Genomic DNA, 25612 nt, shown 5'->3' with positions numbered 1-25612 from the left:
AGAAGTCACAAAAGCTCATGTACAGCTTACACAGAACAAAGAAAGAAACTCACCGGTTCTTAGAATGTCTCTGTGATTGGATGACTGAGGTATTCACTGACTGTATCACACCATGTGAAGGACCTTACACAACCACGGCAATACAATCAGGTCATCTTACATTTCCATCGTTTGTCAGACGATCTCATCCAGAGCGCCATACAGGATCAATTAAGGTTAAGTGCCTTGCTCAAGGGCAGATCGCCAGATATTTCACCTAGCCTGCTCGGGGATTCATACCTGCGACCTTTCGGTTACATAACCAGCTAGGCTACCTGCCACCATTTTCACAACCAACGATCTGCCTTGAAATGCATTCCAGATGCATTCTGACAAATGTAATGGTATGCAAGATACTGCATCAAAACTACTGATCCAGTCTATAGTAATCAAGTGCTGATTACAGAATCCAGACATCTGAATGATCAACACTCTTCTCTAGTTCCAACCATGGTCATTTTATGAATTTATTTTACCTTTATTTTACCAGTTAAGTTAACTGAGAACACATTCTCATTTCCAGAAATGACCTGGGGAATAGTTACAGGGGAGAGGAGGGTGGATGAAATGAGCCAATTGGAAGCTGGGGTTGATTAGGTGGCCATAATGGAATGAGGGTCAGATTGGGAATTTGAATTTGACCAGAATGCCGAGGTTGACACCCCTACTGTTACGATAAGTGCCATGGGATCTTTAGTGACCAATTAGTAAGTGAATGCTCACCTGTCACAAATACTCTTCTCATACATTTTAGTGTGTGTTTATACATGTCAGATGGAACACTGTTCAATGACTGGTTCATTCCGGTTCTGTAATTGTATGTGTGTCTAATGTGTGAGGGCTTAATGAGCATTTGCTCTCATGTATGGTTCTGTGGCGAATTGGGAATTTGTGTGTATGTAATATGTTTTGTATGTGGGCCAAATGAGGACGTTCCGGGGTGGGCAATACGTTCATTCATGATTCTGGTTGGTGAAGGCTGTGTGTGTGTGTGTGTGTGTGTGTGTGTGTGTGTGTGTGTGTGTGTGTGTGTGTGTGTGTGTGTGTGTGTGTGTGTGTGTGTGTGTGTGTGTGTGTGTGTGTGTGTGTGTGTGTGTGTGTGTGTGTGTGTGTGTGTGTGTGTGTGTGTGTGTGTGTGTGTGTGTGTGTGTGTGTGTGTGTGTGTGTGTGTGTGTGTGTGTGTGTGTGCACCCTTTAAGAGCAGGTGACGGTCAAGGAGAGAGGCTATAAGTGTTGTACTCAGTGTTCCACTGAGACAAGATGCTTCCTGCCACTGCGACTATGATGATGGTGATATTCACCTTGGTTATTTTGGGATGTGTGGAGTTCCAAGGGGTGATGGCCTCTGACTCTGGGGTGTACAGAATGTCCATGACCGACGACAACAACAGACACACCACCAGACAGCGACAGCATCCTCAGGTAAGCATAAACCTACACCCAAAATGACCTCTAAAGTAGTAGTGTTGGCTATAGGGATCTTGAAAAAAATATGCAAAATGTAGCGAAATACATCTTTATGTAAATTAGATAATAAAGTAGGCCTACTAAGAGACTGCTATTTGATAGCCTATATTATTGCTATTTAAAGTGACAATAACTATTTAGCAACCAGACCAAATTCACATAGAAATGTGCGTTATAGTGAAAGCAAGTCTAAGAAGCTGTGGATATGTTCTATATGCACTATTTCTATGCTTCCCTTCTTAAGTTTTGTTTTTGCGTCTTTTACTTTGTTTTGTACACCAGCTTCAAACAGCTGAAAATACAACATGTTTGGTTATGGGAAATATATTTCACAGCGGTTTAGATGGTATAATGATTCTCTACACTACACTAGCTCATTTTTGTCACATAAACTGAACTTAGGCAAACTATTTTAGCAACCAGGAAATGGCAGAGAGATTTCTGCATAGTGCATCTTAAATAATTATTATTTTCATAGTAAACTTCATTTAAAAAAAAGGTAAATAATTGCAGCTCATAGTGCTGAATGAGCACTTACAAGAAGCATAAAGTAAGTAATAAAAGCAGAGAAAACAGGAAAACGTAGGCTTAACCCCTTAGAGTCCCCCCGTGGAGATCTAATAATTAGCATAACAAAATAAACATTCTAAATCAGTCAGTTAAAGGTAGAGATATCTGTTTGCATGGACTGCGTTTCAATCCAATGCATCCACCTATGTCTTCCTTTCGCATCTGCAGTGGAAGGTGGCACAGCTGCAGCGATGTTTGTCAGACCAGGAGACATATAGTATACTGAAATTTAGTGCCAAAAAAAGGGGTTAAATATGGGTCAATACATTTTTTCAAATCTGATCTTTCTTGTATTGTATCTCTCAGATATTGGACAGACACTTCAAAACATACTCCCGTTTGACCATCTGTTTAACCATGTATGAACCTATTATTCAATGCATTTCTATGGGCTAATAGTGGAAAGATCCAATTCAATGTTTCATCAAATACTTCAAAAATATGTTTGGGTGATACTTATTGCGCCCTAAAATTCTAAATGAAATAGCTAAATGATCCTGTGTATGAACATCTTAAATGTTCTACTAATTTAAATCTTTATAATGGACAGAAAATGCTAGCCTATGTTTTTCTTGTGTGCTCTATCCTGTTCTGATAGGCTATCAGTCTGACAATGATGCACACCATGAATTAAAACACAATCTGGCCTTAATGGCTACATGTAAAATATATATTTTTTCTAATTCTTTCTACATTTTATTCACAGATAAAAAAAAATTAAGGGGATGAAATATTTCATGTGTTTTTCTGCGTTTTGATTTCAGACGAACAATGAAATACTACGGAGTCTCGAGGTGGATGATTTCAAAATCAACGTAGCACCAACCAGCGGAAAAGTCAGCTCAGCACCTACCATGGTCCGACTCTCCCCGTCACCGGTCAAACCTTTACACCTTCACGCCAACCTCCCACTGCGCTTCGGCCGGAACTCCCAACCTGATGACACGCACTCACCCAAATCCACCCTCAATTTACCACAACGGTTTGGAAGAGCACAGGGGTCTGTTGCAACGTTTATGATCTCATGTATTGAATGTCCCCGGATCGGGACAGTGCCCTCTGCCACCTTGCCACCGAGGTTCAGCAGGAATGAGTTCTACCACAGCTATCCTTTCCGAGCCTTGGCCTTTTATTCACGCATGTCTGAACCCGTGCCAAATGTGAACATTAGGTAGGCCTACATTTACATATAATGCAGACTGGGCTCATAGACATAACATAGTAAGAGTAAATCTACTTACTACTTTTTACCTACTTTGCAACTACTTTGCTTGTTAGTTTACCCTTCCCCTAATCCTAACCTTAACCCTTTTAGCTATTCCTTTCCCTAACCCTAACCCCAACCTTAACCCTTTAACCTAACTCCTAACCCTAACCTTAACACCAAATCTAACCCCTAGCTAAAGTTAGCGACAACAAATTGGAATTCATAACATATCATACACTGCAAATTTGTAACATATTGTACTTTTGCAAATTCACAACATATTGTACAAATTGCAATTCATAACATATTGAAAACGTTATCCAGTTAGCTAATGTTAGCATTTGCCACCTAGCCATCCCTAGCAAACATTTAACATTTCATACCTTTTGCAAATTTGTGACAGATTTTACATTTTGCAAATTCGTAACATATGATACGAAATGGATGATGGACATCCACAAATGAATACACACCATATGAAACGAAACATGTCATACTAAATGGAGTGTCTCAGAATAATACAAAAGGCTTTGAGACCACGTTGCATAATGATGTTTTTGGTATAATGACTGACTATAAAAATAGTAGCTGATGGAAAAAAGATTAGATACAATATTGACTTTTGGATGGGGCAACATTACTTGTCTATAAGCCTATGATTTCAAAATGTAAATATATTTTCATTCTTCCGGCATCAAGACTATTATATTATGATTTTGGCTCAGAGGAAGAAGAAACTCTAACCCCTAGCTGAAGTTAGCAACAACAAATTGGAATTCATAACATATACATTTTGCAAATTTGTAACATATTGTGAAGAGGTCGAAGTTGGATTTACTCTTTTGAACTTTAAATGACTTCTGACACCACAGAAGAGCGTGCTGTTTCCACAACGTGGCTTTTTGGCTTTCCCTCATATTTATCTAATAGCCTATGTAATGTATGAATATTGTTAAGTTGGTGCCATATTGTTACTTAATCATGTAAAGCACAGATTAAAATGACTATACCGATTATACCATTGATTTGGATGCCATTTGTTTGATTCGTTTCAGCACCACAGACAGGTCCTGAATGTGGTCTACCAAATGTCAACTTCTCAAAGTTCCACTTCTTGAAACAGCAGTGTAGCCTATCAAACAGCAATACATCATACATGTAGTATATCGGTATACACTACACTGTGTATATACAAAAGTATATGGACACCCTTTCAAATTAGTGGATTTGGCTATTTCAGGTAGGTGTATAAAATCGAGCACACAGCCATGCAATCTCCATAGACAAACACTGGCAGCAGAATGGTTTTACTGAAGAGCTCAGTGACTTTTAACGGGCACCATTGTAGGATGCCACCATTCCAACAAGTCAATTGTTCAAAATTCTGCCCTGCTAGAGCTGCCCCGCTCCACTGTAAGTGCTGTTATTGTGAAGTGGAAACTTCTAGGAGCAGCAGCAGCTGTGCCACGAAGTGGTAGGCCACACAAGCTCACAGAACAGGACAGGTGAGTGCTGAAGCGCGAAGCGCATACAAATCGTCTGTCCTCTGTTGCAACACTCGCTACCGAGTTTCAAACTGTCTCTGGAAGCAATGTCAGCACTATAACTGTTTGTCAGCCACACACAAGCCTAAGATCACCATGCGCCATGCCAAGTGTCGGCTGGAGTGGTGTAAAGCTTGATGCTATTGGACTCTGGAGCAGTAGAAACACCTTCTCAGGTGTGATGAATCACACTTCACCATCTGCCAGTCCGACGGATTAATCTGGGTTTGGCGGATGCCAGGAGAATGCTAAGTGCCGCAATGCATAGTGGCAACTGTAATGTTTGGTGGAGGAGGAATAATGGTCTGGGGCTGTTTTTCATGGTTCGGGCTTAGTTCCAGTGAAGGGAAATCATAACGCTGCAGCATACAATGTCATTCTAGACTATTCCATCCTTCCAACTTTGTGGCAACAGTTTGGGGAAGGCCCTTTTCTTTCAGCAATGCCCTCATGCACAAATAATATTATAATAATATTTGCCATTTAGCAGACGCTTTTATCCAAAGCGACTTACAGTCATGTGTGCATACATTCTACGTATGGGTGGTCCCGGGAATCGAACCCACTACCCTGGCGTTGCAAGCGCCATGCTCTACCAACTGAGCTACAGAAGGACCACAAAGACAGGTCCATACAGAAATGGTTTGTCGAGATCGGTGTGGAAGAACTTGAATGGCCTGCGCAGAACACTGACTTCAACCCTATCGAACATCTTTGGGATTAATTGGAACGGTGACTGTGAGCCAGACATAAACGCCCATCATCAGTGCCCGACCTCACTAATAATCTTGTGGCTGAATGAAAGCATGCAGCAATGTTCCAGCATCTAGTGCAAAGTCTTCCCAAAAGAGGGGAGGCTGTTATAGCAGAAAAGGGGGGACCTACTCCATATTAATGCACATTATTTAGGAATGAGATTTTCGACAAGCAGGGGTCCACATACCTTTGGTCATGTAGTGTAGCTAATATGATACATTACACCAGGGCCTATCTTTACCATCTGATGAACTCATAATGGAGCCGCGGTGTGAATGGTGTCATACATTATATTCACCATGATCAACATTGTGAAGAGATGTAGACAATAAAATTAAAAAAGATTTTGGGAAAAATGAAAGTGAACACAGGCCGGGGTCATTGTTGGCCGGGCTACAGGGAGTCTGGCAAGGCAAAGAGAGCGACAGAGGGGGTCTCAAGTGATTCACTGGACCGTTAATATGAGACGGCGACCTCTCGTGAGAGCTCCCTCCCAAAATAAGTACTGGCATCTATTTCAATCCGAGTCAAGCACAGTACTTAGCTAATGATAGATAGGTCAGTGTAATAGCTAGACCATGTGAGTGTGGGGTCATATCACTTCCCACTGGGCACTGATGTCAGTTCAACGTTTAGTTTTGATTTGTCAACTAACGTGAATTCAACATTTAATAAAAAAACACACAAAAAAACACATTGGATTTAGGATAAAAGTTAGGTGAAAAAACGACAGAAATTCCCTTACATAGATGATTTTCTGCAAAGGCAATCAGTTTTCCACATTGATTCAATGTCATCACATAGATGATTTTTTAATGATGTAGAAACACTGTTGATTCAACCAGTTTTTGCTCAACCTGTTACTGTAAAGGGTGTATTGCAGCAGAGTCTCCAGAGGAGTATACATTGTAGCTAGCAAGGTCTCTGGAGTTCACATTCAGAAGTATTGCCTCACATGAAGAGTGCACTTTGTAGGCTTCCTCCGCACAGGCTGGGAAGTCCCCGGCAGAGAGAAGGGAGACACCCCCGTTTCCTGGTCCCAGAATACACTGAGACACCCGCAAGGGACACTTCCACTATGGCTACAGAGGAAACATCCTACCTGAGTACTTATAAAATACAACAAACCTAGAATCAATCAATAACAACCTAAAGTCAATCAATATTGATATATTACATGTACTCAAATACATTTTTTTTAAAGGGACTGTACTAAATGTGTAAAGCTAAAGCATTACAGATTCCGAGATAGAAATGTGAAGGTGATTTCTGATTTAGCCAATGTTTAATGTGAGTACAGTCTCCACTAACACTTCCATCACACCGTCATTTTGGTACATCAGAATAAATGAAACGCTGCATTTGCCTTGCAGCACTGCTTTGAACAGGCAGTTGCAGTGCGTTCGGGGTGAGGCATATGTTGGATTGATCAAACAGGCAGTTGCAGTGCGTTCGGGGTGAGGCATATGTTGGATTGATCAAACAGGCAGTTGCAGTGCGTTCGGGGTGAGGCATATGTTGGATTGATCAAACAGGCAGTTGCAGTGCGTTCGGGGTGAGGCATATGTTGGATTGATCAAACAGGCAGTTGCAGTGCGTTCGGGGTGAGGCATATGTTGGATTGATCAAACAGGCAGTTGCAGTGCGTTCGGGGTGAGGCATATGTTGGATTGATCAAACAGGCAGTTGCAGTGCGTTCGGGGTGAGGCATATGTTGGATTGATCAAACAGGCAGTTGCAGTGCGTTCGGGGTGAGGCATATGTTGGATTGATCAAACAGGCAGTTGCAGTGCGTTCGGGGTGAGGCATATGTTGGATTGATCAAACAGGCAGTTGCAGTGCGTTCGGGGTGAGGCATATGTTGGATTGATCAAACAGGCAGTTGCAGTGCGTTCGGGGTGAGGCATATGTTGGATTGATCAAACAGGCAGTTGCAGTGCGTTCGGGGTGAGGCATATGTTGGATTGATCAAACAGGCAGTTGCAGTGCGTTCGGGGTGAGGCATATGTTGGATTGATCAAACAGGCAGTTGCAGTGCGTTCGGGGTGAGGCATATGTTGGATTGATCAAACAGGCAGTTGCAGTGCGTTCGGGGTGAGGCATATGTTGGATTGATCAAACAGGCAGTTGCAGTGCGTTCGGGGTGAGGCATATGTTGGATTGATCAAACGTATGTGTCAAACTGTATGCGTAGATGGCTTGACGGAAGCGGTAGCTTTTTAGCTATTTTACACAGCATTGTATGTCATATAACTAGATAGCTATCTACGTTTTTAAGACAGCGCTTTTCAATTGGCATCTCTCCCATCGGGTAACTGAAAAATGTCTCTCAATATTTCATGAAATAACTCAAAAAGTGTAAACGGTAGCAATTTATTTAAATTTATAGTTTATTTGCCTGAACTTGATCTTCCTCCACATACCAATGTTTTTCCAAACGTTGCATTTTTGTGTCAGAAATTAGACATTGCTCTTAGAGGGGGCTATTTACCCCATAGTACCCTATGTGATGACATCATGTGCATACCTTCAAAATGATTCGGCAAATCATAATTAATTAGAAAAACACCGTTTCCATTATCCTTTGTCGCAATAATGAAATACACCCCTGTAGAGGTACTAAATGTATCCTATATATGCCGTTTCATTACAGGTCGCAAAGATTTTTTGTTTGTTGTTGCTACATTGGTTCTGGGATGAAGGAGTGATCCAGGGGAGCTTCCCTGGAGGGGAACAAGGAGGGGTACAGGGGAGCTTTCCTGGAGGGGAACAAGGACGGGTACAGGGGAGCTTCCCTGGAGGGGAACAAGGAGGGGTACAGGGGAGCTTCCCTGGAGGGGAACAAGGAGGGGTACAGGGGAGCTTCCCTGGAGGGGAACAAGGAGGGGTACAGGCAGTGGGGGTTGGGGCAAAAGAGCCGTGGGGGTTGAGGGATGTTTGGGTCCCAATCGGTTCTGTTGGAGATTCAGGACTCGTTCTACAGTACCGACGTTGTGACAGCCATGTCACTGACAGGCGACAGTCATTCTACTTCCATAACTGAGGCTAATGTATAGCACACACACATACATGCACACACACCCACACAAACGTGTGCGTACACACACACATATACACACACACATTCCAAACATCTAGCTGTGAGGTTTCCTTCTACATGAAGAGAGATACCTTACAAAGTACAATAAACAAAGACTCGTTAATTTGTTTTACTGTCAACAAAATATTTAATATTAATTATATTAAAATTAATATAATCATTTGGTTGCAAACATTAATAGCTACCAATTTCTAGTCCCTTTTCTGCCTGCTATATCTTAGTTTTCCAATGTTTAACACAAGTCTATTATTCCTACAACTGTTTCAGTTATTCAATAGGTTTAATAGGCTTACCATAGGAAATGGGTGTGACTCGCATAGCTGGCATCGCTTCCAATATATTGCTCAATCGATGCGCTTATAAAATATATTTTTTTCAGCATGGTGATTCATGGATTATTCAACAGGGATCGTCGTGAAATTTGAGAAAGTTGTGTTTGGCAGCTCTACTTTCCAATACTAATGGGTTTTCTTGGGGGCGTAGCCACGAGACGGTACAGAATATGCACTGTGTCAAGTTTCTGACACACTTTTTAAAGGTGGGGTAATTTACCTGAGAATCAGACACACTTTCATCTTCCAACAGGTGAGCTTCTGTTTGTTGCCTTTACCTCTTCATGAAAACATTTAGATAACTATTATCTATTCATTGTTTTTTTGGAGTTTGTGCTATTCAAAACTTACCAACAACTATCAATTGTAGGTGTTTCCTATTCTCTCTGTTTTTGTAGCCTTCAGTCGAAACCGAAACAACATTTTGTGAATATCTATATAGTTCTCTGGATACAACATTTTTTCCGGATTAAATACTTGGTATTTTCCTACCTGAAGTGGGCGTTAACTCAACATGGTCTCAAAGCATTTCACATTATTCTGTAACTAAATAAGAGATACTCCATTTAGTGTGATATGTTATGTTTTGTATGGTCACCAAGGATACAAGTCAGTATTCATTGCCCATTTATGTCGGAGGATGTTGGGGAGGATGCTGCTCCTTCAGATACGTTTCTGTTTGCTAGGGCATAAGCATCTGCCTCTGATTCCAAGGGTTTCTAGTTCGAATCCAGCAATAAAAAGTTGTGTTTTGAGATTTATGTTTTAAGCCTTTCCAAAACTTCAAACCTTACCTTAACAATACATAAAGATAAACACAAAATACTTCGACCAGGGCGTGACAGAACCCCCCCCTAAGGTGCGGACTCCCGAACGCACCTCAAAGCAACAGGGAGGGTCCGGGTGGGCGTCTGTCCATGGTGGCGGCTCCGGCGCGGGACGCGGACCCCACTCAGTCAATGTCCCAGTCCCCTCTCCTCGCGTCCCTGAATAGTCCACCCTCAACGCCGACCATGGCCTAGTAGTCCTCACCCAGAACCCCACTAGACTGAGGAGCAGATCGGGACTGAGGGGCAGCTCGGGACTGAGTGCAGCTCGGGACTGAGGGGAAGCTCGGGACTGAGGGGAAGCTCGGGACTGAGGGGAAGCTCGGGACTGAGGGGAAGCTCATGAGTGAAAGGAAGCTCAGGAGTGAAAGGATGCTCAGGAGTGAAAGGAAGCTCAGGAGTGAGAGGAAGCTCAGGCAGGTTGATGAATCTACCAGATCCTGGCTGACTGGCAGATCCTGGCTGACTGGCGGATCCTGGCTGACTGGCGGATCCTGGCCGACTGGTGGATCCTGGCCGACTGGCAGATCCTGGCTGACTGGCAGTTCTGGCAGATCCCGGCTGACTGGCAGATCTGGAAGAGTCTGGCTGACTGGCAGATCTGGAAGAGCCTGGTTGACTGGCAGATCTGGAAGATTCTGGCTGACTGGCAGATCTGGAAGAATCTGGCTGACTGGCAGATCTGGAAGATCTGGCTGCTCCATGCTGACTGGCGGCTCTGACTGCTCCACGCTGACTGGCGGCTCTGGCTGCTCCATGTAGGCTGACAGCTCTGGCGGCTTCTTACAGACTAGCAGCTCTGGCGGCTCCGTGCAGACTGGCAGCTCCGTGCAGACTGGCAGCTCCTTGCAGACTGGCAGCTCCTTGCAGACTGGCAGCTCCTTGCAGACTGGCAGCTTCTTGCAGACTGGCAGCTCCTTGCAGACTGATAGCTCCTTGCAGACTGGCAGCTCCTTGCAGACTGGCAGCTCCTTGCAGACTGACAGCTCCTTGCAGACTGACAGCTCCTTGCAGACTGACAGCTCTGACTGCTCCATGCAGGCTGGCAGCTCTGGCTGCGCTGAACAGACAAGAGACTCCGGTAGCGCAGGAGAGGAGAAAGGCTCCGACAGCGCTGGAGAGGCGGGAGACTCCGACAGCGCAGGAGAGGCGAGGCGAGGCGCACTGTAGGCCTGATGCGTGGTGCTGGCACTGGTGGTACTGGACCGAGGACACGCACAGGAAGCCTGGTGCGGGGAGCTGCTACCGGAGGGCTGGGGTGTGGAGGTGGTACTGGATAGACCGGACCGTGCAGGCGCACTGGAGCTCTTGAGCACCGAGCCTGCCCAACCTTACCTGGTTGAATACTCTCGGTCACCCTGCCAGTGCGGCGAGGTGGAATAGCCCGCACTGGGCTTTGCAGGCGAACCGGAGACACCGAGCGCAAGGTTGGTGCCATGTAAGCCGGCCCAAGGAGATGCACTGTGGACCAGAGGCGTAGAGCCGGCTTCATGGCATTTGGCTCGAAGCTCAATCTAGCCCGGCCGATACGCGGAGCTGGAATATACCGCACTGGGCTATTCACCCGCACTGGAGACACCGTGCGCACCACAGCATAACACGGTGCCTGCCCGGTCTCTCCAGCCCCCGGGTAAGCACAGGGAGTTTGCGCAGGTCTCCTACCTGGCGTAGCCATACTCCCTGTGAGCCACCCCCCAAGACATTTTTGGGGCTGACTCCCGGGCTTCCATCCGCGTCGCCGTGCTGCCTCCTCATACCAGCGCCTCTCCGCTTTCCCCACCTCTAGTTCTTCCTTGGGGCGGCGATATTCACCAGGCTGAGCCCAGGGTCCTTTTCCGTCCAGTTCTTCCCCCCATGTCCAATTCTCCAAGTGGTGCAGCCTCTCCAACTGCAGCTGCTTCTGTTGCCTCTCCTGTGGCTCCTGCCTGTTAACACGCTGCTTGGTCCGTTTGTGGTGGGTGATTCTGTCACGGTTTTCATATGGTGAAGGAGAGTCGGACCAAACTGCAGCGTGTAGATTGCGATCCATGTTTAATCAGACAAACATAACACGAATCAATACAAAAAACACTACAAAACAATAAACGAAACGAAAACCGAAAACAGCCTATACTTGTGTCAACTAACACAGCACAAAGGACATCAAGACACTCAGGACAATCACCCACAACACAACCAAAGAATATGGCTGCCTAAATATGGTTCCCAATCAGAGACAACGATAAACACCTGCCTCTGATTGAGAACCACTTCAGACAGCCATAGACTTACCTAGAACACCCCACTAAGCTACAATCCCACAATATACAAAAACCCCAAGACAAAACACACCACAATACAAAAACCCCATGCCACACCCTGGCGTGACCCAATACATAAAGATAAACACAAAATACTTTGACCAGGGCGTAACAGTTAGGGGTTAAGGTTAGGGTTAAGGTTAGGAGTTAGGTTGAAGAGTTAAGGTTAGGGTTAGGGGAAGGGTTAGCTAACATGCTAAGCAATTGCAAAGTAGATAAAAGTAGTAAGTAGTTATAAAGTTTCTAATAAGCTAAAATTGTCCATGTTGAGATTTGAACACACATGCTAAACATTTACATTATACTGACCTATCCACCCGACTAACCACCCTCCTTTCACCCTCCACTATGTTTAACAGCAGAGAAAACCCCCTAAATTATATTTTTTCAACTTGAAATTTAATTACTTTTCCTAGAGTGATCACAACATTAGAAAAAGTGAAACATCACCTTTGTTCATATTTCCATGAAAGCTGTACACCACCAGGGTACAAAGAATGTCTTATGGTCAAAAACCACAAAGACACACACACACACACGCACACACGCACACACACACACACACACACACACACACACACACACACACACACACACACACACACACACACACACACACACACACACACACACACACACACACACACACACACACACACACACACACACAATGACACATTTAGATTATGTGTGCTACTGATTGAACTCAGCCAGCATCTCCTGAAGAGGAAGATCACCATGGTTGGCACAGTTAGAAAGAACAAGCCTGATATCCCCCTGCACTACTTGCAACAAGGGGGAGAGAGGCCTTCTTATCAAAGTTTGCCTTCACCCCCCCACCACCACTCTAGTTTCTTACCTCCCAAAGAGAAACAAGAATGTGGTCCTCCTGAGCACACTGCACAAAACGGCTGAGATCAGTGATCGTGAGGACAGGAAGCCAGCCATCATCCTGGACCAGAACCACAACAAAGGAGGTGTAGACAACCTGGACAAGATGATTGGAACTCATAGCTGCAGGGGGGTTGTCTGCCTGCTGGCCCCTGGTCATCTTCCATAACATCACTGATGTGTCCTCATACAATGCCTTTGTGATATGGAACAAGATCAACCCTACCTGGAAGCCTGATAAGCGGATCAAGAGGGTGTTCCTGGAGCAGCTGGGAAAGACACTTGTAATCCCACAGATTCAAAGAAGGGAGCGCCTCCCCCGCACTGCAACCTCTGCAGCGCTTGTGAAAGCTGTTCAGGGGTCTGAATCTTGTCCTGATCCACCTGAGGCTGCGGTTGGGACAGGCAAGAGAAGGATCTGTCAATTTTCCCCCCAAAGAAGGACTGTAAAACAAACACTATGTGCTGCACATGTGAGAAATATATCTGCAAAGTCCATGCACACACACTTGCATACTATCCTACATGTGCTAATTAGAGTTGATGGATTTATGTTCTTCATGTTTTTGTTTTGTATCTATTATCGTATTTTAATATTATTTATTGTTGTGCTTCCCACACCTTGTGGGTGGGGGCAATGGTTGAAAAATGGGAGAAGACTAGTATTTTGCAGTTTAATTCCTCATTGTACAGTACATACAGTTGAAGTAAGTTCACATACACGTAGGTTGGAGTCATTAAAACTCATTTTTCAACCACTCCACAAATTTCTTGTTAATTAACAAACTATAGTTTTGGCAAGATGGTTAGGACATCTACTTTGTGTATGACACAAGTCATTTTTCCAACAATTGTTTACAGAGCGATTATATCACATATAATTCACTGTATCACAATTCCAGTGGGTCAGAGGTTTACATACACTAAGTTGACTGTGCCTTTAAACAGCTTGGAAATGACAGAAAATGATGTCATGGCTTCAGAAGCTTCTGATAGGCTAATTGACATAATTTGAGTCAATTAGAAGTGTACCTGTGGATGTATCTAAAGGCCTACCTTCAAACTCAGTGCCTCTTTTCTTGACATCATGGGAAAATCATGGGAAAATCCAAAGAAATCAGCCTAGACCTCAGAAAAACAATTGTAGACCTCCACAAGTCTGGTTCATCATTGGGAGCAATTTACAAATACCTGAAGGTACCACACTCATCTGTACAAACAATAGTACGCAAATCAAATCAAAATCAAATAAAATGTTATTTGTCACATACACATGGTTAGCAGATATTGATGCGAGTGTAGCGAAATGCTTGTGCAGTTCCGACATTGCAGTATTAACCAATGAGTAATCTAACCTAACAATTCCACAACTACTACCTTATACACACAAGTGTAAAGGGATAAAGAATATGCACATAAATATATATGAATGAGTGATGGTACAGAATGGCATAGGCAAGATGCAGTAGATGTTATAGAGTACAGTATATGCATATGAGATGAGTAATGTAGGGTATATAAACATAAAGTGCTATAGTTTAAAGTGGCTAGTGATACATGTATTACATAAAGATGGCAAGATACAGTAGATTATATAGAGTACAGTATATACGTATACATATGAGATGAGTAATGTAGGGTATGTAAACATTATATTAAGTAGCATTGTTTAAAGTGGCTAGTGATACAGTTTTCCATTAATTTCCATCAATTTCCATTATTAAAGTGGCTGGAGTTGAGTCAGTATGTTGGCAGCAGCCACTCAATGATTGTGGTGGCTGTTTAACAGTTTGATGGCCTTGAGATAGAAGCTGTTTTTCAGTCTCTCGGTCCCTGCTTTGATGCACCTGTACTGACCTCGCCTTCTGGATGATAGCAGGGTGAACAGGCAGTGGCTCGGGTGGTTGTTGTCCTTGATGATCTTTATGGCCTTCCTGTGACATCAGGTGGTGTAGGTGTCCTGGAGGGCAGGTAGGTTGCCCCCGGTGATGCGTTGTGCAGACCTCACTACCCTCTGGAGAGCCTTACGGTTGTGGGCGGAGCAGTTGCCGTACCAGGCGGTGATACAGCCCATCAGGATGCTCTCGATTGTGCATCTGTAAAGTTTGTTAGTGCTTTTGGTGACAAGCCAAATTTCTTCAGCCTCCTGAGGTTGAAGAGGCGCTGCTGCGCATTATTCACAATGCTGTCTGTGTGGGTGGACCAATTCAGTTTGTCAGTGATGTGTACGCCGAGGAACTTAAAACTCACTACCCTCTCCACTACTGTCCCTTCGATGTGGATAGGGGGGTGCTCCCTCAGCTGTTTCCTAAAGTCCACAATCATCTCCTTTGTTTTGTTGACGTTGAGTGTGAGGTTATTTTCCTGACACCACACTCCGAGGGCCCTCACCTCCTCCCTGTAGGCCGTCTCGTCGTTGTTGGTAATCAAGCCTACCACTGTAGTGTCGTCCACAAACTTGATGAGTGAACAGGGAGTACAGGAGAGGGCTCAGAACGCACCCTTGTGGGGCCCCAGTGTTGAGGATCAGCGGGGTGGAGATGTTGTTACCTACAATCACCACCTGGGGGTGGCCCGTCAGGAAGTCCAGTACCCAGTTGCACAGGGCGGGGTCGAGACCCAGGGTCTTGAGCTTGATGATGAGTTTGGAGGGTACTATGGTGTTAAATGCTGAGCTGTAGTCGGTGAACAGCATTCTCACATAGGTATTCCTCTTGTCCAGATGGGTTAGGGCAGTGTGCAGTGTGGTTGCGATTGCGTTTTCTGTGGACCTATTGGGGCAGTAAGCAAATTGGAGTGGGTCTAGGGTGTCAGGTAGGGTGGAGGTGATATGGTCCTTGACTAGTCTCTCAAAGCACTTCATGATGACGGAAGTGAGTGCTACGGGGCGGTAGTCGTTTAGCTCATTTACCTTAGGTTTCTTGGGAACAGGAACAATGGTGGCCCTCTTGAAGCATGTGGGAACAGCAGACTGGGATAAGGATTAATTGAATATGTCCGTAAACACACCAGCCAGCTGGTCTGCGCATGCTCTGAGGACGCGGCTGGGGATGCCGTCTGGGCCTGCAGCCTTGCGAGGGTTAACACGTTTAAATGTTTTACTCACGTCGGCTGCAGTGTAGGAGAGTCCACAGGTTTTGGTAGCGGGCCGTGTCAGTGAAACTGTATTGTCCTCAAAGCAAAGAAGTTATTAAGTCTTTCTGGGAGCAAGACTTCCTGGTATAAGCACGCAGGTATAAACACCCACACAGCCGTCATACCGCTCAGGAAGGAGACACGTTCTGTCTCGTAGAGATGAACATACTTTGGTGTGAAAAGTGCAAATCAATCCCAGAACAACTGCAAAGGACCTTGTGAAGATGGTGGAGGAAACAGGTACAAAAGTATATATATCCACAGTATCGACAGAACTTGAAAGGCTGCTCAGCAAGGAAGAAGTCACTGCTCAAAAACTGCCATAAAAATGCCAGACTACGGTTTGCAACTGCACATGAGGAAAAATATCGTACTTTTTGGAGAAATGTCCTCTGATCTGATGAAACAAAAATAGAACTGTTTGGCCATAATGACCATCGTTTTGTTTGGAGGAAAAATGGGGAGGCTTGCAAGCCGAAGAACACCATCCCAACTGTGAATCACGGGGGTGGCAGCATCATGTTGTGGGGGTGCTTTGCTGCAGGAGGGACTGGTGCACTTCACAAAATTGATGGCATCGTGATATGTGGACATATGTGGACATATTGAAGCAACTCCTCAAGAGAAAATGGCTTAAGGACAACAAAGTCAAGGTATCGGAGTGGCCATCACAAAGCCCTGACCTCAATCCTATAGAACATTTGTGGGCAGAACTGAAAAAGCGTGTGCGAGCAAGGAGGCCTACAAACCTGATTCAGTTGCACCAGCTCTGTCAGGGGGAATGGGGCAAAATTCACCCAGCTTATTGTGGGAAGCTTGTGGAAGGCTACCCGAAATGTTTGACCCAAGTTAATGCTACCAAATACTAATTGAGTGTATGTAGACCTCTGTCTGACCCACTGGGAATGTGATGAAAGAAATAAAAGCTTAAATAAATCATTCTCTATTCTGACATTTCACATTCTTAAAATTAAGTGGTGATCGTAACTGACCCAAGACAGGGAATTTTTACTATGATTATCTATCAGGAATGGTGAATTATAAATAATAATAATAATAAACCCCTGCTTTAGTAAATAAATAAATTATTACAGGTGTGTTGTAATAAAAACGAGTGGTGTCCACTGATTAAATGCAGTCTTCCTGCACTGTGAAGAGGGAAAACCCAGACATTCATGAAGTTTGTGATGAATGACAGGTTGTTTCTTCATGCAAAATAGATTTGGGGTTTAAAATTCAATTAAGCTGCTATATTTTAGGAGTTTATAGAAGGCGGGTCATTTTTTACCCTTGGGACAAGGGGAGTATACAGAATGTTAAGACAACACAAGAGTTAAGTAACCTTATGTCTTATGTAACCATACCAAACATAACATATCATACTATTTTGAGTAATTTGGATTTACATTTACTATAATACGTCTAGTCTATTAGACCAGGCTGGTTAATAATTGGGTTCTCCACTGTGCAAGGGGCGAAAATGTTCCACACACAAAATATAGTGACATCATTGGGAGAAATGGGACATGTCAGTACTAATCGAGGACACATATCCTGACATGCATACCATAGGTTATATATTGGTGTCACGAGGCTACATGTAACTACACTAAATGTAGCTTGTTTCCATAATTGCTACTCAACCTTTGTTTTATTTAGGCAGACAGCAGAGTTCTCTTTCTGTCCAGGACAGAGAGCAAGTTGCAATGGGGGACACAGAGAAAGGGAAGAAGGCTTTTGTCCAGAAGTGTTCCCAGTGCCACACGGTGGATGAGGGGGGACGACATAAGGTGGGACCTAACCTCTGGGGCCTGTTTGGCCGGAAGACAGGACAGTCACCTGGATACTCCTACACACAGGCCAACACCAACAAGGGTAAGGGTCACTCGGTATGTGTGTGTGTGTGTGTGTGTGTGTGTGTGTGTGTGTGTGTGTGTGTGTGTGTGTGGTGTGTGTCAGTGTCAATTTTCATAATTAGCACATCTGTATGGATGACACTTTCTCTCTATCATAAGATTTTTGTATTTATTTTTTTAACCTTTATTTAACTAGGCAAGTCAGTTAAGAACAAATTCTTATTTTCAATGACGGCCTAGGAACAGTAGGTTAACTGCCTGTTCAGGGGCAGAACGACAGATTTGTACCTTGTCAGCTCGGGGATTCGAACTTGCAACCTTTCGGTTACTAGTCCAACGCAAGATAATCATAAGAGGAATGGTTTGACAATATCTCATGTAGTGGATACCAATGAAGTAATGTACAGTAGCAGTGTGTGATTGTCATTAGTGGAGCACTGGTACATTTCCACTATGTCTTACAGTCTGACAGTCAGATACAGCTACATGTCTGGACAGGCAGGATAGACTGTCAAATACAGCTACATGTCTGGACAGGCAGGATAGACTGTCAGATGCAGCTACATGTCTGGACAGGCAGGATAGACTGTCAGATGCAGCTAAATGTCTGGACAGGCAGGATAGACTGTCAAATACAGCTACATGTCTGGACAGGCAGGATAGACTGTCAGATGCAGCTAAATATCTGGACAGGCAGGATAGACTGTCAGATACAGCTACATGTCTGGACAGGCAGAATAGACTGTCAGATACAGCTACATGTCTGGACAGGCAGGATAGACTGTCAGATACAGCTACATGTCTGGACAGGCAGGATAGACTGTCAGATGGGGCTACATGTCTGGACAGGCAGGATAGACTGTCAAATACAGCTACATGTCTGGACAGGCAGGATAGACTGTCAGATGGAGCTACATGTATGGACAGGCAGGATAGACTGTCAAATACAGCTACATGTCTGGACAGGCAGGATAGACTGTCAGATGGAGCTACATGTATGGACAGGCAGGATAGACTGTCAAATACAGCTACATGTCTGGACAGGCATTATAGACTGTCAAATACAGCTACATGTCTGGACAGGCAGGATAGACTGTCAGATGGAGCTACATGTATGGACAGGCAGGATAGACTGTCAGATGGAGCTACATGTATGGACAGGCAGGATAGACTGTCAGATACAGCTAAATGTCTGGACAGGCAGGATAGACTGTCAGATGGAGCTACATGTATGGACAGGCAGGATAGACTGTCAGATGGAGCTACATGTATGGACAGGCAGGATAGACTGTCAGATGGAGCTACATGTATGGACAGGCAGGATAGACTGTCAGATGGAGCTACATGTATGGACAGGCAGGATAGACTGTCAGATGGAGCTACATGTATGGACAGGCAGGATAGACTGTCAGATGGAGCTACATGTCTGGACAGGCAGGATAGACTGTCAGATGGAGCTACATGTATGGACAGGCAGGATAGACTGTCAGATGGAGCTACATGTCTGGACAGGCAGGATAGACTGTCAGATGGAGCTACATGTCTGGACAGGCATTATAGACTGTCAAATACAACTCTTTCTTGAACTGCATTGTTGGTTAAGGGCTTGTAAGTAAGCACTTCACGGTAAGGCATTCTACACCTGTTGTATTCGGTGCATGTGACAACTAAATTTAGATTTGATTTGATACCTGAACAGTAAAATATAACAGTAATCCTTAGTGTGGAGACTGAAACCTGAACAGTAAAATAGGGTAGAAAGCCTTACTGTGGAGACTGAAACCTGAACAGTAAAATATAACAGTAATCCTTAGTGTGGAGACTGAAACCTGAACAGTAAAATAGGGTAGAAAGCCTTACTGTGGAGACTGAAACCTGAACAGTAAAATAGGACAGTAAGCCTTACTGTGGGAACTGAAACCTGAACAGTAAAATAGGACAGTAAGCCTTACTGTGGAGACTGAAACCTGAACAGTAAAATAGGACAGAAAACCTTACTGTGGGGAATGAAACCTGAACAGTAAAATAGGACAGAAAGCCTTACTGTGGGGAATGAAACCTGAACAGTAAAATAGGACAGAAAGCCTTTACTGTGGGAACTGAAACCTGAACAGTAAAATAGGACAGAAAGCCTTACTGTGGGAACTGAAACCTGAACAGTAAAATAGGACAGTAAGCCTTACTGTGGGAACTGAAACCTGAACAGTAAAATAGGACAGAAAGCCTTACTGTGGGAACTGAAACCTGAACAGTAAAATAGGACAGAAAGCCTTACTGTGGGAACTGAAACCTGAACAGTAAAATAGGACAGAAAGCCTTACTGTGGGGAATGAAACCTGAACAGTAAAATAGGACAGAAAGCCTTACTGTGGGGAATGAAACCTGAACAGTAAAATAGGACAGAAAGCCTTACTGTGGGAACTGAAACCTGAACAGTAAAATAGGACAGTAAGCCTTACTGTGGAGACTGAAACCTGAACAGTAAAATAGGACAGAAAGCCTTACTGTGGGAACTGAAACCTGAACAGTAAAATAGGACAGAAAGCCTTACTGTGGGGAATGAAACCTGAACAGTAAAATAGGACAGAAAGCCTTACTGTGGGGAATGAAACCTGAACAGTAAAATAGGACAGAAAGCCTTACTGTGGGAACTGAAACCTGAACAGTAAAATAGGACAGAAAGCCTTACTGTGGGAACTGAAACCTGAACAGTAAAATAGGACAGAAAGCCTTACTGTGGGGACTGAAACCTGAACAGTAAAATAGGACAGAAAGCCTTACTGTGGGAACTGAAACCTGAACAGTAAAATAGGACAGAAAGCCTTACTGTGGGAACTGAAACCTGAACAGTAAAATAGGACAGAAAGCCTTACTGTGGGGACTGAAACCTGAACAGTAAAATAGGACAGTAAGCCTTACTGTGGGAACTGAAACCTGAACAGTAAAATAGGACAGAAAGCCTTACTGTGGTCAAGGCCACTCCAACATTGCTCATCTTAATATTTATATATTTCTTAATTCAATGATTTTACTTTGAGATGTGTGTATTGTTATGAATTGTTAGATACTACTGATTTGATTTGATTTGACTGACACACTGGCTGTCCAGTTGTGGACAAAAGTTTTGAGAATGACACAAATATACATTTTCACAAAGTCTGCTGCCTCAGTGTCTTTCGATATTTTTGTCAGATGTTATGATAGAATACTGAAGTATAATTACAAGCATTTCATAAGTGTCAAAGGCTTTAATTGACAATTTCATGAAGTTGATGCAGTGTTGGCCCTTCTTTTTCAAGACCTCTGCAATCCGCCCTGGCATGCTGTCAATTAACTTCTGGGCCACATCCTGACTGATGGCATGCTGTCAATTAACTTCTGGGTCACATCCTGACTGATGGCATGCTGTCAATTAACTTCTGGGTCACATCCTGACTGATGGCATGCTGTCAATTAACTTCTGGGCCACATCTTGACTGATGGCATGCTGTCAATTAACTTCTGGGCCACATCCTGACTGATGGCATGCTGTCAATTAACTTCTGGGCCACATCCTGACTGATGGCATGCTGTCAATTAACTTCTGGCCACATCCTGACTGATGGCATGCTGTCAATTAACTTCTGGGCCACATCCTGACTGATGGCATGCTGTCAATTAACTTCTGGGCCACATCCTGACTGATGGCATGCTGTCAATTAACTTCTGGGCCACATCCTGACTGATGGCATGCTGTCAATTAACTTCTGGCCACATCCTGACTGATGGCATGCTGTCAATTAACTTCTGGGCCACATCCTGACTGATGGCATGCTGTCAATAAACTTCTGGGCCACATCCTGACTGATGGCATGCTGTCAATTAACTTCTGGGCCACATCCTGACTGATGGCATGCTGTCAATTAACTTCTGGGCCACATCCTGACTGATGGCATGCTGTCAATTAACTTCTGGGCCACATCCTGACTGATGGCATGCTGTCAATTAACTTCTGGGTCACATCCTGACTGATGGCATGCTGTCAATTAACTTCTGGGTCACATCCTGACTGATGGCATGCTGTCAATTAACTTCTGGGTCACATCCTGACTGATGGCATGCTGTCAATTAACTTCTGGGCCACATCCTGACTGATGGCATGCTGTCAATTAACTTCTGGGCCACATCCTGACTGATGGCATGCTGTCAATTAACTTCTGGGCCACATCCTGACTGATGGCATGCTGTCAATTAACTTCTGGGCAACATCCTGACTGATGGCAGCCCATTCTTGCATAATTAATGCTTGGAGTTTGTCAGAATTTGTGGGTTTTTGTTTGTCCACCCGCCTCTTGAGGATTGACCACACATTCTCAATGGGATTAAGGTCTGGGGTGTTTCCTGGCCATGGACCCAAAATATCAATGTTTTCTTCCCCGAGCCACTTAGTTATTACTTTTGCCTTATGGCAAGGTGCTCTATCATGCTGGAAAAGGCATTGTTCATCACCAAACTGTTCCTGGGTGGCTGGGAGAAGTTGCTCTCGGAGGATGTGTTGAGTGTGAGTGAGCCCACTCCCTTGGCTGAGAAGCAACCCCACACATGAATGGTCTCAGGATGCTTTACTGTTGACATGACACAGGACAGATAGTAGCGCTCACCTTGTCTTCTCCGGACAAGCTTTTTTCCAGATGCCACAAACAATCGGAAAGGGGAAACATCAGAGAACATGATTTTACCCCAGTCCTCAGCAGTCCAATCCCTATACCCTTTCCAGAATATCAGTCTGTCCCTGATGTTTTTCCTGGAGATAAGTGGCTTCTTTTCTGCCCTTCCTGACACCAGGCCATCCTCTAAAAGTCTGCACCTCACTGTGCGTGTAGATGCACTCACACCTGCCTGCTGCCATTCCTGAGCAAGCTCTATACTGGTGGTGCCCCGATCCGGCAGCACTGGCGCTTGCTGGACTTTCTTGGGCACCCTGAAGTCTTCTTCACAACAATTGAACCGCTCTCCTTGAAGTTCTTGATGATACGATAAATGGTTGATTTGGTGCAATCTTACTGGCAGCAATATCCTTGCCTGTGAAGCCCTTTTTGTGCAAAGCAATGATGAAGGCACGTGTTTCCTTGCAGGTAACCATGGATGAAGGAGGAAGAACAATGATTCCAAGCACCACCCTCCTTTTGAAGCATCCAGTCTGTTTTTCGAACTCAATCAGCATGACAGAGTGATCTCCAGCCTTGTCCTCGTCAACACTCACACCTATGTTAACGAGAGAATCACTGACATGTTGTCAGCTGGTCCTTTTGTGGCAGGGCTGAAATGTAGTGGAAATGTTTTTTGGGGGATTCAGTTCATTTTCATGGCAAAGAGGGACTTTGCAATTAATAGCAATTACTCTGCTCACTCTTCATAACATTCTGGAGTTCATGCTAATTGCCATCATACAAACTGAGGCAGCAGACTTTGTGAAAACTCTTATTTGTGTCATTCTCAAAACTTTTGGCCATGACTGTACATATAAGTACACATCTTCATTACAAACCATGTTTCTCACTGTCTCTCATTCTCTCTCTCTCTCTCTCTCTCTGTTCCTCTGTTGTAGGTATAGTCTGGGAGGAGAAGACACTAATGGTCTATCTAGAGAACCCTAAGAAGTACATCCCAGGTACCAAGATTATCTTTTCTGGTATCAAGAAGAAGAAAGAGAGAGAGGACCTGATAGCCTATTTAAAGGATGCCACTTCGTAGACAGACACACAACATGCACACACACCATATCATACTGTACACACACACACACACACACACACACACACACACACACACACACACACACACACACACACACACACACACACACACACACACACACACACACACACACACACACACACACACACACACACACACACACACACACACACACACATTTCCTTCCTATATATGCACACCTCTCTAACACACACCTGTCATTCTCTGCTAACTTACTCCCACTCCTGGTACACATGTTCTTCTGACACACCCAAGGACACACCTCAATACACACACAAACACACAACACACACTACTGTACACTACCACACACACTACAACACACGCTACCATACACACTACCACACACACACTACCATGCACTACCACACACACTACCACACACTACCATACACACTACCACACACACTACCACACACACTACCACACACTGCCATACACACTACCACACACGACCACACACACACGCTACCACACACACTACCATACACACTATCACACACAACCATACACACCACCACACAATACACAGGAGGTTGGTGGCACCTTTTTTAGGGAGGACGGGCTTGTTGTAATGGCTGGAGTGGAATAGTTGGAATGGTGTCAAATACATCAAACACATGGTTTCCATGTGCCATTCCAATGTGCGTTTAAGACATTATTATGAGCCTTCCTCACCTCAGCAGCCTCCTGTGATACACTACCTTACACTACCATATACTAACATGAACAAACATACAGCATTCATCTTGGAGGAGGCTGAACATACTGAGAGGATTCTCCACTCGTATTCATTTGTCTTCCTGTTAATGTTTTATACTTGTTCTATTGTTAAGGCATGTGCATAGTCACTTTGTTCTTGTTGATGTCTCTTTTAGAAAAGGTTGTGGTCTAAGAAAGTGGTTGTGTTTCTAATTACGGTTGAGGAATTTTCCAGAAAACTCTGAACAAATGAATTATAAAAATAGAGCTGTTTAAATGCAAAAGCCTGAATCTTTCTCAGTCATGTAGGGTTGATCCTAACTTGAGATAGATGTGTAATATGAGCTTGTGCATCGTACATACATTGATGTGTGAAATCTCAGCAAAACTTTTGAGTACAGGGATCTCAAGTTAGAATTCAATCAAAAGTTATGCACGCTCAAGTTTTCTGTTTTTTTGTCATATGTTTTTTTGTTTGTTTCACAATAAAACATATTTTGCATGTTCAAAGTGGTAGGCATGTTGTGTAAATCAAATGATACAAGCCCCCATTTTAATTCCAGGTTGTATGGCAACAAAATCGGAAAAATGCCAAGGTGATGATTACTTTCGCCAGCCACTTTACAAGCGATGTCTTTGCTGAGCATCACGCTTCTTAATGTAATTATTTGATTTATTTCTATTTAAAATGTGTCCTGAGCTGTACATTTGTGATTTTATCATATTATGCTTGCTGCTTTGCTCTGAAATGTTTACTACTCTCTCAAATGGGTTTCATCCATAAAGGCCGTCAATTTTTACCTTGTTTTTAAAAATCTATTCTTGTTAACGTCAGATTATGCAATGCCTTTTTTAAATTCTAAGTATTCTTGCAAGGAAAGAAAACATGCTTGTTTAAAATACGATTATTGTGTACCATGGTTATAGACATCAACAGGATAGGCCCAATAGGCACTACTGTCATTTAGGAATGCATTGGCAACTTCAATGCCAACTCTGGAATATGAACCACAAGAACTAGAAATGACCAGCAGAGAGCAGCATTTCATCACAAGAGAGAGCAGACAAGACCGAGATGCAAAAACATGAACCATACCGCCTCCTAGAGGTCAACTGTAAGAAGTGATAG

The 25612-nt window shown here is 43.9% G+C and overlaps 1 protein-coding gene across 1 annotated transcript; it reads left to right on the top strand.

Moving 5' to 3' along the window:
* Window positions 1-9228: 9228 nt before the first annotated feature.
* On the top strand, window positions 9229-25283 carry LOC118371110 (cytochrome c iso-1/iso-2-like). The gene is made up of 3 exons (XM_035756433.2): window positions 9229-9268; window positions 17828-18043; window positions 23612-25283. Exons 2-3 carry the CDS (start codon window positions 17875-17877, stop codon window positions 23755-23757), a joined length of 315 nt encoding a protein of 104 aa, XP_035612326.1. The 5' UTR covers window positions 9229-9268; window positions 17828-17874; the 3' UTR covers window positions 23758-25283.
* The last annotated feature ends 329 nt before the right edge of the window (window positions 25284-25612 follow it).

Source organism: Oncorhynchus keta, chromosome 20 (assembly GCF_023373465.1).
Source record: "Oncorhynchus keta strain PuntledgeMale-10-30-2019 chromosome 20, Oket_V2, whole genome shotgun sequence".
In the NCBI taxonomy this organism is placed as follows: domain Eukaryota; kingdom Metazoa; phylum Chordata; class Actinopteri; order Salmoniformes; family Salmonidae; genus Oncorhynchus; species Oncorhynchus keta.
This window is presented reverse-complemented; position numbering and strand designations above follow the sequence as displayed.

Bases quoted from the DNA above. Each gene is read 5' to 3' on its own strand.
- LOC118371110 (XM_035756433.2), top strand. From the start codon at position 17,875: ATGGGGGACACAGAGAAAGGGAAGAAGGCTTTTGTCCAGAAGTGTTCC. The intron at 18,044-23,611 runs GTAAGGGTCACT...CCTCTGTTGTAG, and splicing joins ACAGGCCAACACCAACAAGG to GTATAGTCTGGGAGGAGAAG.